Below are 16,581 nucleotides of genomic sequence, written 5' to 3'. Positions count from 1 at the left end.
GCTATGGGTAATATGCCTGTTTCATAAAAGAAAATAGGATATACAGGTACAACAGCTTCACCCAAATGCAGACCTTAGGAACACTAATGGGCAAGGTGGGGGATGGGGATTGTATAATGGTTTGTTTGCTTATGAGCTATACTTTTAATCCCTCTTGCTGTTTAACAATTACAGCAGGGCTGTACCAAATAGCATATTTTAGTATTGGACCAAATTTGAATACAAATAATGGGCATTGAGATTTAACATAAAGAATAAAGTAAGCAACCTGCAATCAAAAATCAAGTGTTTATTTCAGCAGGATTTAGCACAGTAAAATAGATTATTTGTATTCAAATTTAAATCACTATTTGACTGATTACAAATAATGTATTTGGGGCCAAATCAAATTTTAAAAAAAAATTGATAAAGCCATAGTTTACAGTATTGTATGTTATTAGAAAACTTCAAAATGATTTATACCAGGCTTGCTTAAGTGGGCTTTGAAAATTAAGGCTATTTATAACTATTCTAAATCTGTTTTAGATTTTTTAAAATTTATAATTTCTTAATGAAAACATAGAAAAACAATTTATATTTTGTATTTATTATTTAATGGTTTTAGGGCTGCATTTTGATTTAAAAAAACAAAAACAAAAAACAACCCAGCAACTTGTAATTGCGATTAATCACATAATTAAAGGTATGTTAGTGTTTTTTCATCCCATTGCAGCTCCTTGTGACTCTGGGCAAATCACTTAGGGCGTCTATTTCAAAGCTGCAGTAGAGGTTTCTACAGCGGTAGGAATTCTATGAGCGTCGGTGCATTAATTTCTACCGTGGCTTTGTAAAAGCCAGCATTAAACTGCCTAGAGTCACATAGAGCTGCACTGGGGGCGAAAATAAACATCCCTTAAATTGCTTACAACTTAAATTTTTAATCAAAATGTGACCCAATATATACCCTAAAAACTATTGGCACATATACATCCATAAATCCACGCAGAAAATACTTAAGGAAATGATATTGAAAGTGATTAAAGAAGAACATCCTTTTTCAAAATCATAACAGTAAAATACAGCTGTATAGAAATGATAGGAAGCTACAGAGCATATCCCAAAGCACTTTGTGTAGGTCACGAATTGCTCTGCCGGAAACAGGAAGCTGCGTCAGAAGGGGGCGGGATGCTGGAGAAGGGAAATTGCGGCGGGGCTGGGCGCAGGTGATTTCAGACATGAGTTTGAAGGTAAGAGCGGGGGTGGGGCGCGGTGTTTGAGATATAGGGAGAAGCGCTAGATTGCGAACAGGGGGAGATAGTACACTGGGGGGGAGAGGAGGGAGGAGGGATTTCCGATCGAGCGTGAAAGAAGACAAATACGGGTGACTTGGCATTTCTGGACAGTCACACCATCCGAAACAGTTCAGCAGTTTGACTTAATAGTCTTGAATAGTACTGAATGTATTTTTTAAATATTTTTACGGTGAAGTAGTGTGAAACCTGGATTTTATAGTGCTTTACTCTTAATGTGTTATGTCTGCATATCGTTGATGTGTTCTATCATGTTTTTCAAGGGGACACCCCAGAAGGATGTTGTAATAAAATCTGATGCCCCCAGCACACTACTCCTGGAAAAACACGCTGACTACATTGCATCATATGGCGTGAAGAAGGATGATTATGTATGTATTACTATTTATTATTTCTCTAGCGCTACCAGATGCATGCAGCGCTGTACATTAAATACTTAAGAAACGGTCCCTGCCCAAAGAGCTTACAATCTGAATGTATCAGTTTTTTGGTCTGACGTTTGATACACTGTCAAAATGTATTTTGAAAGAGCTTGGGCTATCCTTGACAAGTTCAAGGCGTGTGTTGGTTTTGTTGCTGTTCATATGGAGAAGTGATATCTAATCTAATCTAATTTTTAGTTTATATACCGGATCATTTCCTGAAGAAACTTGATTCAGTTTATAGTTCATTAAAAATAAGGTAACAAACTAATAGGCCAAGTGGAGAGAGTATTATTAGTTAAGATTAGATAGATATTTGAAAAGTTAAAAGATAGAATATACTTAGTTGGTGTTAGTCGACTGGTGATCATAGAAACATAGAAGATGACGGCAGAAAAGGGCTACAGCCCATCAAGTCTGCCCACTCTGCTTACCCACCCCCTGTCTATGCCCTAATGACCCAATTTCCTTATCTTGACCCTCGTAGGGATCCCACATGGGTATCCCATTTATTCTTAAAGTCTGGCACGCTGTCTGCCTCGATCACCTGCACTGGAAGCTTGTTCCAATGATCAACCACTCTCTCTGTGAAGAAATACTTTCTAGTGTCGCCATGAAATTTTCCGCCCCTGAGTTTGAGCGGGTGCCCTCTTGTGGCCGAGGGTCCCTTGAGAAAGAAAATATCATCTTCCACTTCGACACGTCCCGTGAGGTACTTAAATGTTTCGATCATGTCTCCCCTCTCCCTACGTTCCTCAAGAGTGTAGAGCTGCAATTTGTTCAGTCTCTCTTCGTACAAGAGACCCTTGAGCCCCGAGATCATCCTGGTGGCCGTCCGTTGAACCGATTCAATTCTGCGCACATCTTTACTGTAATGTGGCCTCCAGAATTGCACACAGTACTCCAGATGAGGTCTCACCATGGCCCTGTGCAACGGCATTATGACTTCAGGCTTTCGGCTTAGATGACTATTTTGTAAACAACGAAGTTTTTAGATCTTTCTAAAACTGATGTAGCTGACCTAACAGTCTTAAAGAGTCTGGTAATTTATTCCAAATTTCCATCAGTTTAAATGCCATAGATTTACTAAGCTTCCCGGCACATTTAAGTCCTCTAGAGCAGGGGTGTCCAACCTGCAGCCCCGTGAAGTATTTTGTTCAGCCCCGATTGAGGGCGATGCAGTATTTTCCTCTGCTGCCCCCGTCTTGCTGGCTCCCTCCTCTATCTTGCTACAGCGTTTGCACAGCCCCAGAAATTTTTTTTTCGGCCAATGCAGCCCAGAGAAGCCAATAGGTTGGACACCCCTGCTCTAGATGATGGAAATGAAAGTTTATAAATTGTTGTAATCCTTGAATGACAGGATCTAATTATTCTAATAGCATTCCAACATAGAGGAATTGAAGGATCAAATATTCCATAAAGGAATTTAAAAACAACACATTCACACTTAAACTGTGACAAACTGGAAGCAAATGAAGCTTTCTCAACAACAGGGATACATGATCGTACTTTCTCTTTCCAAAGATAAGTTTGGCCGCCGTATTCTGTATCAACTGTAGTCGATCTAAACTGCCCTGTTTAATACCCAAATATACAGAATTACAATAATCCAAGCACAGTGGATTGTACCAATAATGAGAAGCGTTCCTGATAGAAGAAAGGGTGGTGCAGTTTGATTTATTTCATTTCTTTAGCATAGTTGCAAAATATTTCAGAAGCTATCTAAGGGGGGGGGGGGTTCTTTAAAAAAAATGTTAGTGTATGTTATCTGCAGCTGGGCCCTTAAGAATAAAATGGGTCCTGTGGCAGATAATAGATGTGTCCTGCACTAATAAGTTAGCACAGATACATCACTATGTGCTAATTTATAGGTGTCAGAATGGGGTAGGCCACAGAGGTCATGACCTCCCCAAAGATTGGCGGTCAGAAGAGTCAGTTATGGCCCTACTTCACCACCCACCTCCTCTCGGCTACTGTAATTTTAAATCTGCAGAATGAAGACTTCAAGAGCACTTCGTTGATGATGAAAATTTAAAATTACAGTGTCCGGCGAATGTAGGTGGAGGGGTTGGGAGCTGGAGAGAGAAGTCATGCTGCAGGGTCCTGCTGGGGCTAGGGCGGAGCTCTTGCTCCCCACCCCCAAACAAAAAAGTGTTCTGCTGCCTATGTGCTAACTGATTAGCATTTGAGCCCTTACCACCCTGTAATTAGGTGGCAGTAAGGGCTCACACAGTAATTTGGAAATTAGCAAGTGGCAATTTTACAGCTGTGCTAAAAGTGGCCTCAGCATATGGGAAACCCACATACTAATCAGCGCAGGCCAGTTTTTAGCATAACTTAGTAAGGGCTAGATTGACTAACCTCACAGATCTGATCCGTTAGTGATCTGATCCGTGAGGTTGCTGGCCGCCCAATTCACAACGCTATCGCATGCAAACGGGGTCGATCAGAATCGCGCCCCAACTGACCAAACGGATTGCTGAACAGCGATCCTGACGCATGCTTACAGAGCTTTTTTTTTTTTTTTTAAATTTTTACTTTCGTGCCAAAACACTGCTACTGTTGCCATCTTGGATTTCCTTCATGTCCCTTCAAAAAAATTTTTAAAATATGTTTTTATAAAATAGTTTGTGCTAACTTGACAGTTAACTGCAGAAAAGCTGAGCTTGTCTCACGATATGCCATTTTAAGCTACGTTAGGCATGGGTTTTAATGCCTAACACAGCTAGAAAATACTTTCTTTTAAGACATTTTAAAGTAGGTATGCAGAAATTGTAGGTAGCAGAACTCTAAGTTGGGGGGGTGTTCTTCCCCCCTCCCCCAAAAAAGAAAGGTAAACAAAGTTGAAGCACAAAGACGAATGCTAATGTTTCCTTTAATATTCTCAATGACTAATTTCTTCCAGTGCTTTAAAATTGAACATGTGAGGCAATTGTATGCTTCAAGAAAAGGGTTCACTTTAAATTTTGGGGACTTCTAGTTCTATGACAGTGACAATAAAAATAAATGAATGAAATGTAAAGATAATACTTTGTGCTTGTAGGACTACTGCATGTCTGAGTATTTGAGGATGAGTGGTGTCTACTGGGGCCTGACCGTAATGGATCTGATGGGGCAACTGCATCGCATGAACAAGGAAGAAATATTAGCATTTATCAAGCAATGTCAGCATGAGTGTGGTGGACTAAGTGCCAGTATAGGTCATGATCCCCACCTTTTATATACTCTTAGTGCGGTTCAGGTAAATACATTCTTGACAAATCTAATCTGTATAACTTGGTAAAAAGATTGCTTTGTCTCGATTTGTTGAATAGGTCTAGCCAAGCCAGTCAATCACTATCTGTAGCATAGCCTTGAATTTTAACTTGAGCAACTTGTGAATTCCTTTAGATCTACTCTGTCCCCATCATGAGTGCACTGGGGAAAAATACAGCAGCAGATTTGCCTCCCTCAGGCACATGACTGAAGTGTGTGGCATAGTGGTTGGAGCTACAGCCTGTGATCCTGGGCAAGTCACTTAGCCCTCCATAGCCCCAGGTACATTAGATAGATTGTGAGCCCACCGGGACAGATAGGGAAAATGCTTGAGTACCTGATTGTAAAACCGCTCAGATAATCTTGATATGTGGTATATAAATACCTAATAAACTTGATAATGGCTGTGCAGGATTGAAATCTTTTAAGTGACTACAATCAGTGATGCCCACTGACTTTTATTTTTCTTGCATTAGCATGTTACCCTAATTTAAAACCCCGCAAAACACAGAATTAGCATCTGTCTCTCATAGGCCTGTCCAGACCATAATCCTGAGTATAAATAACACACTTTAATAAGTCCCCTAGATTTATTGGTTGTTTCTCATTTTTCTTGATTTGTAAACATTTTAGAGTAAAAAATGTCAGCTTACAAAGGGACCCTTTTACTAAAGATTAGTGGGTGCTAAGTGCATGCTAAGTGTTAATTAATAGGCCCCCAAAGTTCTTCCAGGATAATGGGTTGTTTTTTGTCTTCACAGATACGGTAACCCTATCTTCATCCCTTTAGTGATTCTTCCATCTAACCTGATCCTCTTCTCAGGACCCTTTTCTCAACCTCTCTTCCCTATCAACCCCCTGCTCTTTGAATCCCATACAGTTATTCTCCTTGTCCTCATCTGTTTTTCTTTTTACAGCCCATCCCATACCCTCTTAGCCTTGTATCACCGACCATTCCTCCCAGCTTGTATTCACTTCAGCTCCATTTCATGGTCCATTTCTCTTCCCTCAGCCTCTTTTCACATCCTCTCAGTGCCTGTGTTACTCTTTCCTTTCCGTTTCTCTGTCGTCCTCATTCCTTCTGCAGTACCTCCCTTAGCACTTCTTCCCTTCTCTATGGTAGGCCAAAGGCAAGAAGCCTTTCTAACTTATATTTCTACTCTCTTCTGCTTCCTGCTATGAGCCCATTGCTCAACCAGATCGTACAATATGATTAAGCACTGAAATTAATGTGGGAGATTATAGAAAATACTTCCTGCTAAGTTCTAGAAACATTCCCAAAACAAAGCAACATTCTGCGTTTTAACAATACTTGAAGCTCTTGCAAAGTTTGTGTTATTGAGCCGTGTTTACCAATCACCCCATTACAAGGAATCACCTCAGTTCAAGGAAAGGCAGAGCCAACTCTTTAAACACATTTTCACATTTTTGTAACATAGAAAAGTAGTTGCATGACATATAGGGATCCTTTTAAAACACTTAGGGCCAGGTTCTTTAAAACAGTGCCCTAGTTAGGTGCCACTAGGCACCGTAATTGATGCCGCCTAGCGATGCCTAACTAAAATCCATGCCTAACTTAAATTAAATCAATTAACTTAAATGGTGTGGCAATTGACTGCACAATTGAAGTTAATTGAATAATTAATTTAAAAAATAAGTTAGGCGTGGAAGTCTGCACAGTGCCTAGAGACACCTAAGTGGCGCCTTCCGATGCCTACCTGAAAAGTAGGCTTGGTTAGGGGCAGATAATAGGTGTGGTTGACTTAGGTGTTGCTAGGCATCCATGTTAGTGACCAGTAAAACCTGGCTTAATATATCGGCGCATAGCAACATCCAAGCATGCCTAGACACCGCTAGGCGGGATTCTATAAATGGCACCTAGCGGTTGATTGACAACCGCACCAAATGGTGCCTACAATGTAGGCACTGTTTATTAAATCAGGCCCTTAGTGTGTGCTATCTGTTGTGCCCTTAGGGTTATAATGGACCACGGTGGCAAACAGTCAAGTGTTAGGAAAAGGGGACTTTTAAGGCCTTATTTAATTTCCATAGGCACAGATGGGGAAAGTGGCTTTTTTTTTCTTTGTTAATGGACGTTTTTAATGTTAAAAGCTCTATATATAACTCTGCTTTCATTGTAATGATCTCTTTCGCTTTTTTCCCTCCACAGATTCTTACCCTTTATGATAGCCTCTGTATTGTTGATGTAAATAAAATTGTTGAATATGTACAAAGTCTGCAACAAGAAGATGGGTCATTTGCTGGAGATAAATGGGGTAACATTTTAATTTGTTAGCTTTGTTTCATGGGTAGCTTACTGTTTTTACATTTAGGCATGGGCTTAAACTATAGAACTGATTTATCTCTAATAATTTGATGATATTTGCTGTATCCATAAGATGGGTGTTGCTCTGGAAGTCTGGCAACTTTTACATTTCTCTAGTGTATATCTTTAGAGTGTAGCTTTTTGTGTAATAGCATCACAGCAGGCACATTTTCCGATGAACCAGGCAAGGTAACTCTGGTAATACATTTATCTTTACAGGAGAAATAGACACAAGATTTTCTTTTTGTGCAGTAGCAACCCTGGCTCTTTTGGTAAGATTTCAACTCCTATTGCCTTCAAGACAGTTGACTCTTAATATGTTTAATGTATTATGCTTGGGGCCCAAGTTCATGCTTCACAGAAAGTTATTTACTGTAATATCAATTCAGAGGTCTGTGCACAGTGAATTAATTTAGCATCTTTCCCACTCTTCTCTCCTCATTTCTCTCTCTTCCCTCTGCTCTTCCAGCTCCCCTGTCCCAGCATCTCTCTCTCTTTTCCTCCCTTCGTGACTTCAGCCTCTTCCACTGCCTTAGCTAATCTCCCTCTCTCTGTCTCTAGGCCATCTCCTTCCTTGCCTACCCTGAAGTAAGGCATCTTTTTTTCCCCCCCTTTAATTCACATTACTAACATGGCTATCAAAATGGGAAGTCTCCTTCGAAAAACTGAAAACTGAGTGTGCATAGAAATTAGAGCTATACTGAATAGCATATTTTACTATTCAGCTGAATATAAATATTGACTAATGGGCATTGAGCTTTAACATAGCAAATATTAAAAGAAACAACGTGAAATCAGAGATCAAGTGTTATTTTAGTAGGATTTAGCATAGTGTCCCACAAACTTTCTTGAGCCACGGCACACTAAACGTAGTAGCCGTGGCTCAAAGCATCCGGAAGTGTGCTGACATCTTTCTGATGACGACATGTGCATGCGTGAAGGCCCTCCAGAAGGGTCCTGAGACACCAGTGTGGGGGGGGGGGAAGAGGGCCAGAGAGGAGAGGCGCTGGCGCCAGCTGAATGCCTACAGGACGTGCCTCTCGCCGCTGTAGGCAGTCAGCCAGCGCCTCGCCTTCTCTCCTACTAATATTCAGTAAAGCCCGAGAAATTGAACTAAACATAAAACTGATTCCCTTCACAACGGGATAGAAGTTAAACCTGCACACAATTGTGGTCTTCAGTTTGTATACAGTCCACCAGTCGGCCTTCCACAAACAGTTTACGGTATTTTCTGTCTCTTCATTTGATCTGTTATGTGGAATTACTGATCATAGTTTTTTCTTTCAATTAGTTATAACGGTTCCGTGTCTTTCAGGGGAAACTGGATGCCATTAATTTAGAGAAAGCAATAGAATTTGTTTTATCATGTATGAACTTTGATGGAGGTTTTGGTTGCAGATCAGGATCTGAATCGCATGCTGGACAGGTAAGAACTGTTCTCTTTCCAACTGTAAAATTGCATTAAAGAGGTAATTTAGGAGCCGTATTCACAATTTGAACATGGCAGAAAACAGCATTGTATATTGCGTAATGTCTTAAATTTTTGTAAAACCCTATTTTTTTAGCATTATATTCTTGCCTAGAATTTATGATAGGCGTGTAATCAAATTTTAAATAAACTATGAAGTATATGTCTAAATCCTGATTTTGGAAAGCCAGGATATACATGTCTGTAACAAAATGTGCATTGACGGGCCATGGGACCAGATAAGATAATTACTGTGTACAATACAAGCAGAATATCTTCAAAATTAATAGCCACACCAAATGATATTCATATACTAATGCTATCAGAAACCAGGTGCTACAAACTATTTAGTTCGTGAAAAGGTAAAGACCTCAGTGTTTCCCAGGGTAAAACCTGTGAAACTAACTATGCCAATAATAATATTGACATAGAGAAATACATCCTTGGTCTTATATTCTACCGTTACACTTTTCTCTTATTTTCAACTTTTTAACTTTTATACTTTTTACTAGCTTTTATATTTTTATAGAGAAGTAAGCACTTATCTTGTTTCCTTCTGATAGCTCAAAATCACCGCAGCTGCAGTTTTAGCGGTATCAATATGCCGCTCTTGAATAGTTTCAAATTTGATCAATTCAAAAAAATCCCAACAGGCCCTGTTTCGCCCTACGGCTGCATCAGGGGATTATCTATAAAACAAAATGTACTGTTAGTTTACAAACATATATATTTCTCATAAAAACTGCCTAATTTCAAGACTACCTACTTTTCATTATGAGCTACTGCTTCAATGATTTTCTCCCAGCGAAATGGCGGCTCGGCGTACTCCCGGGTTTATAAAGAAAAAGGAGGGACAGCACCGCACCAATCAGCAACTGAGAAACACGGAATCACAGCCAATCACCATGACTGCCGGGTTTCTCTTAAAAAAACGCGCGCCATTCAATCCTGACATTTAAACCATATGGAGTATAAGTCTTTAATCTAAATACCCATTTTTGTTCTTTTTGTCTCAGGTATAATTTGAAATCACCCCCTTTATTTGAGGGATACAGCTTTTCTATAACCCAGCAACGCATTTCAAAAAATTTGTGATTGGTCTCTAAGCAGTGCTGCACCATCGGTGCCTCTGTTTTGCAACAGGTCAAACAAGACCTGTGCTCAATAATTCTGGTTCTAAACTGTCTAGAGGTTTGACCTATATATAATAGGTTACAAGGGCAACTAATGGCATAAACGATCCCACTAGTATCACACGATGTCATTGAAGTCAATAGATATTCCCTCTTATCATAGGGATTGATAAAAGAACGACCCTCTTGCATGTTGTCACATACTGAGCAATGCCCACATTTCAGGTGCCCAACTTGACTGCCTTGAGATAATCTCTCTATCTGATATGGAACAGCTCCCTTACTGGTGGGACTTATCAGCTCTTGCAAATTTCTATTTCTAGAGTAAGCAGTCATTACTTGGATATTTTGAAAGCATGGGTGAATAGACAAGCAATTCAAATGTTTTTTTACAATTTTAGAAAAATGTCTGGATTGTTGGGAGTGCCTTAGCACACACACCAGTTTCTCTGCTTCCAGTTCAGGTATTTTATACTCTAAAAGTAGATCTCTTCGGTTGTACAGAGCTCCCGTGTATGCTTTCTTAATGCAAGTAGGTGGATATCCAGGGGTTTGAAACTTTTCACTTAAAATATGAGCTTGTTTCTTAAATTCAGCTTTAGACGAACATATTCTCCGATAACGGAGAAATTGTGAGTATGGGAGGCTTTTTTTCAAGTGAGTAGGATGAGAGCTGGAAAACTCTAAGAGGGTGTTTTTATCTGTAGCCTTCCTATGTACTGATGTCTCAAAGCAATCTTCATTCTTAGTAATCGCTACATCCAAAAATGAAATTTTTGACATATCGAAGGTAACATCAAACTTAATTGTGGGCAGACAAGAATTCAAAAAATCTACAAACAATAATAAATTCGAGACAATTTCTCCGTTATCGGAGAATATGTTCTTCTAAAGCTGAATTTAAGAAACAAGCTCATATTTTAAGTGAAAAGTTTCAGACCCGTGGATATCTACCTACTTGCATTAAGAAAGCATACACGAGAGCTCTGTACAACCGAAGAGATCTACTTTTAGAGTATAAAATACCTGAACTGGAAGCAGAGAAACTGGTGTGTGTGCTAAGGCACTCCCAACAATCCAGACATTTTTCTAAAATTGTAAAAAAACATTTGAATTGCTTGTCTATTCACCCATGCTTTCAAAATATCCAAGTAACGACTGCTTACTCTAGAAATAGAAATTTGCAAGAGCTGATAAGTCCCACCAGTAAGGGAGCTGTTCCATATCAGATAGAGAGATTATCTCAAGGCAGTCAAGTTGGGCACCTGAAATGTGGGCATTGCTCAGTATGTGACAACATGCAAGAGGGTCGTTCTTTTATCAATCCCTATGATAAGAGGGAATATCTATTGACTTAGAACATAAGAACATAAGAACATAAGAATTGCCATCTCCGGATCAGACCCATGGTCCATCGAGTCCGGCGATCCGCACACGCGGAGGCCCAGTCAGGTATACACCTGATTGTTCTAATCACCCATATCCCTCTATGCCTCTCATAAGGAGATGTGCATCTAATTTGCCTTTGAATCCTAGCACAGTGGATTCCTTAATAACCTCCTGTGGAAGAGCATTCCATGCGTCCACCACTCGCTGCGTAAAGCAGAACTTCCTGACATTTGTCCTGGACTTGTCACCCCTTAGCTTCAAACCATGTCCTCTTGTCCGTGTCACATTGGACAATGTAAATAATTTGTTTTTCTGCTCTATTTTATCGATGTCTTTCAGTATTTTGAACGTCTCTATCATGTCCCCTCGCAGCCTCCTCTTCTCAAGGGAGAACAATCCTAGTTTCTTGAGTCGTTCCTCATATTCCAATTTCTCCATACCTCTTATTAGTTTCGTTGCTCGTCTCTGCACCCTCTCCAGCAGTTTTATATCCTTCTTTAGGTTGGGAGACCAATGTTGTACACAGTATTCCAAGTGTGGTCTGACCATCGCTCTATAAAGCGGCATTATGACTTTCTCCGATCTACTTGTGATTCCTTTCTTTATCATGCCCAACATTCTGTTTGCTTTCTTTGCCGCTGCCGCACATTGTGCCGACGGCTTCAGGGTCCTATCTATCAGTACACCCAGGTCCTTTTCTTGTTCGCTCTTACCCAGAGTTGCTCCTGACATTCTATACTCGTGTTCCTTATTCTTACTACCTAAATGCATTACTTTGCATTTCTCCACGTTGAACTTCATCTGCCATTGCTCTGCCCATTTCTCTAGCTGATACAAGTCGCTCTGGAGTTCCTCGCTATCTTCCTGCGATCTGATTTCCCGGCATAGCTTTGTGTCGTCTGCAAACTTAATGATCTCACTGGATATTCCGCCTTCCAGGTCATTGATATATATATTAAATAGAATCGGCCCAAGTACCGAGCCCTGGGGCACACCACTAGTCACTTTCTCCCAGTCTGAGAACTTCCCATTTATGCCCACTCTCTGCTTCCTGTTTTCCAGCCATTTGCCTATCCACCTTTGTATATCTCCCTCTATTCCATGGCTTTGTAGTTTCCTGAGAAGTCTTTCATGCGGAACTTTGTCGAATGCTTTCTGGAAGTCCAAATAAATTATGTCCACCGGCATTCCACTATCAATTTGCTTGTTCACGGTCTCAAAAAATTGAAGCAAATTCGTTAAACATGATTTCCCTTTCCTGAACCCATGTTGACTGGGTTTCAGCAAGTCGTGTGTATCTAAGTGCCGGACTATGCTATCCTTGATCAGTGCTTCAACCATCTTTCCAGGGACAGACGTAAGGCTCACTGGTCTGTAGTTGCCCGGTTCTCCTCTCGATCCTTTCTTGAAAATTGGCGTGACATTCGCTATCTTCCAGTCATCTGGTATCTGTCCAGTTCTGATTGTCAGATTGGTGAGTTTTTGCAATAACTCTCCGATTTCAATCTTCAATTCTTTTAAGACTCTCGGATGAATTCCATCCGGTCCAGGGGATTTGTCACTTTTAAGTTTGTCGATCTGGTAGTATATCTGGTCCAACTCCACTTCAACTGTGGTGAGGCTGTCTTCTATTACTCCATTAAACACTTTCATTGCCTCTGGTATTTTTGCAGTATCCTCCTCCGTAAAGACAGACGCAAAGAAGGAATTTAGTTTGTCCGCAATTTGTTTATCTTCCTTAATGTACCCTTTTCTTCCCTGGTCGTCCAGGGGTCCCACCGCCTCTTTTGCGGGTTTTTTCCCTTTCACGTATCTAAAGAAGGGCTTGAAGTTCTTGGCCTCTTGCGCTATTTTTTCTTCATAGTCCTTTTTGGCATCCCTCACCGCCTTGTGACATTTCTTCTGTTCGTCTTTATGTTTTTTCCATGCTTCGGTCGTTTTGATGTGTTTCCATTTTTTGAAAGAGTCCTTCTTTTCTTTTATGGCTTCCTTCACCTGTCTGGTAAGCCATGCCGGTTCTCCCTTACCTTTTGTTCTCCCTTCCTTGGAGATCCTCGGAATGTGTAGGTTTTGTGCTTCTGTGATAGTACTTTTCAGTAGGGACCATGCCTGGTCTACTGTTTCAATTTTATCCACCTTTTTCTTGAGTCGTTGTTTCACCATGGCTCTCATGCGATCGTATTTGCCCTTTTTAAAGTTAAAGGTTTTGGTTAAGGTTTTGGCACTTTTTCTATTCCCGATGTCAAGCTTAAAGATGATCACATTGTGATCGCTCGTCCCCAGCGGTACCGTAACTTCTACTTCTTTTGTCGGTCCCGTGAGGCCATTTAGCACCAAGTCCAGGGTGACGTTGCCTCTTGTCGGCTCTTTCACCATTTGTTCCAGGAAGCAATCCCCTAGCGCCTCCAGGAACTTGGCCTCCTTGCCGCAGTTGGAGGTTCCTAGTTTCCAGTCTATCCTCGGGAAATTGAAGTCTCCCAATATTATTACATTGCCCGTCTTGCATTCTCGTTTGATTTCCTCTATCATTTCTAAGTCAGTTTCATCCGCCTGTCCCGGGGGACGATAAAAAAGGCCAATTTTCGTGGCTGCACTGTTTTGTCCAGGAATCTTGACCCAGAGGGACTCTAGCTTCTCTTTCGTTTCCATCGTAGCCACTTCAACAGATTCTATTCCTTCCTGCACATATAGGGCAATACCTCCACCTTTCTGCCCTACTCGATCTCTTCTATATAGTTTGTATCCCTGAAGTACTGTGTCCCATTTGTTTTCTTCATTCCACCATGTTTCTGTTATGCCAATGATTTCCAACTTATCATTTCTTGCTATTGTCTCTAGTTCCCCCATTTTGTTTCCTAGACTTCTAGCATTCGTATACATACATTTGAGTTCTCTTCGAGTTACTTTTATGGACTTTCTACTCTTTGCTGTCCTTACTGTTACTTTCACGGTATCCTTAACCGCTCCAGTGTTGTTTCCCTTGTTTGTTGTGCGGTCTTCCTCTCCTATGTCTGAGTTGTCCCTTTCTGCCTTGTCTTCCTTATTTGCTGTGAGATCGTCCTCTCCTGTGTATGAGTAGTAGCCCATTGTTCCTACATCGGGGCATCCTGTCGTCCGTGCCATCGACTGGTGGTCGACTGTCGGCTTTCTCCTATTTATTAGTTTAAAGCCTTCTCGTTTATGCCATTAGTTGCCCTTGTAACCTATTATATATAGGTCAAACCTCTAGACAGTTTAGAACCAGAATTATTGAGCACAGGTCTTGTTTGACCTGTTGCAAAACAGAGGCACCGATGGTGCAGCACTGCTTAGAGACCAATCACAAATTTTCTGAAATGCGTTGCTGGGTTATAGAAAAGCTGTATCCCTCAAATAAAGGGGGTGATTTCAAATTATACCTGAGACAAAAAGAACAAAAATGGGTATTTAGATTAAAGACTTATACTCCATATGGTTTAAATGTCAGGATTGAATGGCGCGCGTTTTTTTAAGAGAAACCCGGAAGTCATGGTGATTGGCTGTGATTCTGTGTTTCTCAGTTGCTGATTGGTGCGGTGCTGTCCCTCCTTTTTCTTTATAAACCCGGGAGTACGCCGAGCCGCCATTTCGCTGGGAGAAAATCATTGAAGCAGTAGCTCATAATGAAAAGTAGGTAGTCTTGAAATTAGGCAGTTTTTATGAGAAATATATATGTTTGTAAACTAACAGTACATTTTGTTTTATAGATAATCCCCTGATGCAGCCGTAGGGCGAAACAGGGCCTGTTGGGATTTTTTTGAATTGATCAAATTTGAAACTATTCAAGAGCGGCATATTGATACCGCTAAAACTGCAGCTGCGGTGATTTTGAGCTATCAGAAGGAAACAAGATAAGTGCTTACTTCTCTATAAAAATATAAAAGCTAGTAAAAAGTATAAAAGTTAAAAAGTTGAAAATAAGAGAAAAGTGTAACGGTAGAATATAAGACCAAGGATGTATTTCTCTATGTCAATATTATTATTGGCATAGTTAGTTTCACAGGTTTTACCCTGGGAAACACTGAGGTCTTTACCGTTTTCACGAACTAAATAGTTTGTAGCACCTGGTTTCTGATAGCATTAGTATATGAATATCATTTGGTGTGACCAGATAAGATAAGCCATACACACTCAGCAAGCTACTGTGAAGTAAAGGTGTCTTGTAAGGGCTCCTGTTTGCTTCCCAGGAAAGGCGAAATCAATAGTGAAAACTAGTTTCTATAATATAGCAATGTCCTTGGATGGCCTGCTCCTGCAAACATGAATGTCTTTTCTCTCAGCGGCATTTCTTACTGATCTCTGGCCTGGTCCTTGGATCCAGTTACCAGCACACTCTCTAGCAGACCTGTAGTTGACCAGGTTAAAACACATCTTTCAAGATTCCAAGTTGAACTTGGCCTGCCTGAACATAGTGGGTGCAGTTTCTCAGCTTTGGGATGGAGGCATCTGTACTAGGTATTGCTGCTTCCTTCTGGGCCTCCTTAACTCCTGACCTGGCCTTTTATACTTCTTGGGTCATAATTTCCTTGTCTACCCCTCCCATGTCACTTCCCCCTTGGGTGAAACTAGGGGTTTTAGTGATCAATTTTTATTGATGACTAGAGAATGACATGGGGGGAAAAAAATTCTCCCCATCCCCGCGAGCTTGGTCCCTGCTCCTGTCCCTGCTCCGTCCCCACAAGCTCGGCCCCATCCCTTCAAACCATCTGATCCCATCAGCACAAGCCTCAAATAGTTTTATACTGAACTTATTTTATTAAAGTATAAAAAAACAATATTCTATACAATTCTTATTTTATAAATCACAAATAATACAGAACAAGGATCAATAAAACCCCTGTCTCCTTCCCCTCACAAATATCCCCTCCACTATCGAGAACACTGAAGTCAAATTACTACAGAATGCTACATAGAAAAAACAAGCTAATGGAATACTTCAGTCACACGTGGCAGGAATAGTGTTAGGAGAGTGCAACTAGGGCAACTGCCCCCTGGTCAGAGAGAGCCCTAAACCAGCTGGAAGCTAAAGTCCCCAGTTATGTCTAACACAAGTTCTAGCAGGATACATATTTGAAATGATATATTCTAATCACAAAATAATTTTTTTTCTAACTTTTTGTTGTCTGGTCATTTATTCTTCACATTACATTGGTCTCAGGCTCTGGTTTCTGTTTCATCTATCTACTTTTAACTCACTTGCCAAGGTCTCCTGACCATTTGACATGTCTTCTTTCTCCATGCTCACTATTCATATTCCATCTGTGTGTGTTTTTTTTCCCCC

The 16,581-nt window shown here is 40.6% G+C and overlaps 1 protein-coding gene across 5 annotated transcripts in view; it reads left to right on the top strand.

Annotated features, from left to right (window-relative positions):
- The first annotated feature begins 1,101 nt into the window (after positions 1 to 1,101).
- The window catches only part of RABGGTB (Rab geranylgeranyltransferase subunit beta), a 32,074-nt gene continuing 16,594 nt past the window's right edge, over positions 1,102 to 16,581 (top strand). Inside the window, exons 1-6 of one of the 5 annotated variants that reach the window (XM_033916549.1) lie at positions 1,102 to 1,226; positions 1,553 to 1,660; positions 4,755 to 4,952; positions 7,137 to 7,242; positions 7,512 to 7,564; positions 8,608 to 8,718. In XM_033916549.1, the coding sequence (XP_033772440.1) occupies positions 1,215 to 1,226; positions 1,553 to 1,660; positions 4,755 to 4,952; positions 7,137 to 7,242; positions 7,512 to 7,564; positions 8,608 to 8,718 (588 nt within the window). In that variant the 5' untranslated portion in view covers positions 1,102 to 1,214. Of the gene's footprint in view, positions 1,227 to 1,269; positions 1,431 to 1,528; positions 1,661 to 4,754; positions 4,953 to 7,136; positions 7,243 to 7,511; positions 7,565 to 8,607; positions 8,719 to 16,581 lie in introns of those variants that run through there. The other 4 variants (XM_033916552.1, XM_033916550.1, XM_033916553.1 and 1 more) reach the window with 4 other exon arrangements.

The sequence above is a fragment of the Geotrypetes seraphini genome, chromosome 12 (genome assembly GCF_902459505.1).
Source record: "Geotrypetes seraphini chromosome 12, aGeoSer1.1, whole genome shotgun sequence".
In the NCBI taxonomy this organism is placed as follows: Eukaryota; Metazoa; Chordata; class Amphibia; order Gymnophiona; family Dermophiidae; genus Geotrypetes; species Geotrypetes seraphini.
Note: the sequence above shows the minus strand (reverse complement) of the source record. Positions and strands in the feature narration are given on the sequence as shown.